The 2735-nt window shown below is 35.4% G+C and overlaps 1 protein-coding gene across 2 annotated transcripts in view; it reads left to right on the top strand.

Moving 5' to 3' along the window:
- Positions 1–2350, top strand: part of prkcha (protein kinase C, eta, a) — a 40029-nt gene extending 37679 nt beyond the window's left edge. For both annotated transcript variants that reach the window (XM_007561167.2, XM_007561166.2), the window contains exons 13-14: positions 542–688; positions 1857–2350. In XM_007561167.2, coding sequence (XP_007561229.1) covers positions 542–688; positions 1857–2006 — 297 coding nt within the window. In that variant the 3' untranslated portion in view covers positions 2007–2350. The remainder of the gene's footprint in view (positions 1–541; positions 689–1856) is intronic.
- The last annotated feature ends 385 nt before the right edge of the window (positions 2351–2735 follow it).

The raw sequence follows: 2735 nt of genomic DNA, 5'->3' as shown, positions 1-2735 counted from the left end.
ATCCATCCATCCATCCATCCATTTTCCTTCACCCTGGTCCCTCAGTGGGGTCGGGAGGGGTGCTGGTGCCTATCTCCAGCTCCAGCCGAGTCCAGTTTACTATTATTAGGAAGGTTAGTAGTAGTACTATTTGTAGCAGTAGAAGTAGTAGTACTTGTTGTAGCAGTGGAACTATTTGTCGTATTTGTAGTAGTAGTATTTTTTATAGTGTTGGTATTTAATTTGCATGTTTTCAGTCCAGCTTTTCCAGCAGATTAGATGCCAAAAACACACATCATTTACATTTATTTCAAAGAAATCCAGTTTTCATGAAGTAATAATAGTACAAGTAGTAGTAGTAGTAGTTGTTGTAGTAGTAGAAAAAATAATAATATTAATATTATTATTTGTGTTTCATGCATGTTTCTGCTTTAGTTCAGTTTTTTCAGCAGATTACCTCACCGATTCTGCTTTCAGCATTTACACACTGCCGAAAAATGCTGTTATTATTATTATTATTATTATTATTATTGATGAATCCTGCTTCTTTTGGGTTCTGCAGTTCCTGACCAAAAACCCGGCGCGGCGTCTCGGCTGCGTCCCGTCGGAAGGAGGCGAGGACGCCGTCATCAGCCACTCCTTCTTCACCGGCATCGACTGGGAAAAATTAAACCGCAGAGAAATAGAGCCGCCATTCAAGCCAAGGATTGTAAGTTATTTAAAAAGGAGAGAAAAACTCCACTGGTGGCACATGAAGCCAGAAAGACACATACACTGTAAAAACAAACAGCTTCCTGGTGTGGTATCATGGGAAAAAATCAGCCAGAGGTTAAATTTGCAGATTCTGGAAGATGCCGCATTAATCTTTCATTTTACATTTTTTAGAGTCTAAATTGAACTATTTTGTCGTAATGACAAAAAGAGGATCTACGGTGGTGGCAGTATGATGCTTTTCTGCTGGAGTACATTCAAGCTGCACTGCAAAAACACAAACACTTAAAACAAGACAAAAGACAAAACTAACTTAAAAGTAACTGGTAAGATATGAGAACTTGTTTTAACTCAATAATAACTTAATGTTAATAAAAATACCAGTTATCAGTCATATAATCTCTGAAACAAGACAGTTTGACTTAAAACAAATTCTTGTTGTTCCAATTTTAAAGGAGATTCTATAAAATTTGAACAAATTGTTTTTAACTTTCTGATTTTGGAAAAAATTCTAAAAAAAAAAAAAAAACTAAATATTTGGTATTTTGAAAATGGAAGTAATGATTTAAAACGGGAAAAGTTTGGTTCAATATTATGTAAATCAAATAAAAAATATAATTAGGAGTTAATGCAGTTGTCTTTTTATACAGTAAAATATGCAAATAAATATTTCAATTCCTTTTTCAACTAATAAAATGAACATTTTACTGCCTAACTTTAATTAACGATTGATTATTTGTAGCAAATGATGCATCTTAGGCTAAAATAATCAACATGTTTAGTTATCAATACAGCGTAGGGAAAATCTGGTGGTTATTTTTTTGGATTAGTTGATTAATAATTGGACAGAAAAAGGTGCTTAAAAGTTATTTTTAATTTTTTTACAGAATTTGAACCAGGTGAGTTTTTGAAAGAACATATTTACAGATTAATGTTTTTCTAATTTTAAATACATAATCTATATATGTATAGATTTCTTTGCTCTGAGAAAGTTAATTACTAAATTACTAAATTAGTTAAGGATTATATAAATAATTGTTTCATCACGATTAATCAGATGAATCGTTTCAGCTCTAAATGTAAATATCTTTTCTTTCTTCTCTTGTATTTATGGTTGTTGGTGTTTTATTCTGACATTTTCCTCTCGTTACTTTATTATTTTCCAGAAAACGCCTGAGGATGTGAACAACTTTGACCCGGACTTCACCCAGGAGGAGCCGACGCTGACCCCCATCGACGACCCCGTAATCCCTTCCATCAACCAGGACGAGTTTAGAAACTTTTCCTTCACTTCGCCTGACCTTCTGGACATCTGAGAGGCTCCACTCCCGGCATTTATCTCACAGTTTTCCTCCCAGTTTATACTGAAACTTCTTGAACTTTGTCGCCGTCTCCCTTCTGCAGAAATGTGAGGAAATGTCTCAAAAAGACGTTGGACAACTCATGGAGACGCCGGACGTTAGCTGAACTCCTCTGCACTCGTTTAACCCCGGATGTTGCATTTTTCATCTGATTTTTATTGTTATTTTTACTGTCAGATGGATTCACTGGCACATTCAACCGTTCTGTTGTAATGGATTTTCTTCCTATTCCTTCAAATGGAAAAAATACATTTTTAAAAAAAAGAAAATAATAAAATTGTTCTGTGTTCAGAAACACACACCAGTTTCACATGAGTCTCCCAGATTCCCAGAAAGGTCAAAATACCAGTTAAGTCCTGGAAAGCTGTGACTGGGGCTGAAATAGTTTTTCAGTGACGTACTTTTTCTCTGGAAAAATGCAAATGCTCACGGATTGAAGAAGTTAGAAATGCAGCAGAAGTTTCTCACTGATTTAAGGTGGCAGATAAGAAGCGGCGCATTATCTGTTTGTTTGGACTCTGCTGCTCTTTGTAATCTGATCAGAGGGGCATGTTAAACATGACACAACGTTTCGCTGACTCATCCTGATGGGGAAATATAAAAAAAACTAGATTTCACCACAGCAGCATAACAAAGAGAGAGTGATTGCAAACGGTTATATGCTGGCAGGAATGAAAGGAGCAT

This window comes from Poecilia formosa, unplaced genomic scaffold, assembly GCF_000485575.1.
Source record: "Poecilia formosa unplaced genomic scaffold, Poecilia_formosa-5.1.2 Scaffold123, whole genome shotgun sequence".
In the NCBI taxonomy this organism is placed as follows: domain Eukaryota; kingdom Metazoa; phylum Chordata; class Actinopteri; order Cyprinodontiformes; family Poeciliidae; genus Poecilia; species Poecilia formosa.
The sequence above is the reverse complement of the archived record's forward strand: the minus strand, read 5'-3'. Positions and strand labels throughout refer to the sequence as shown.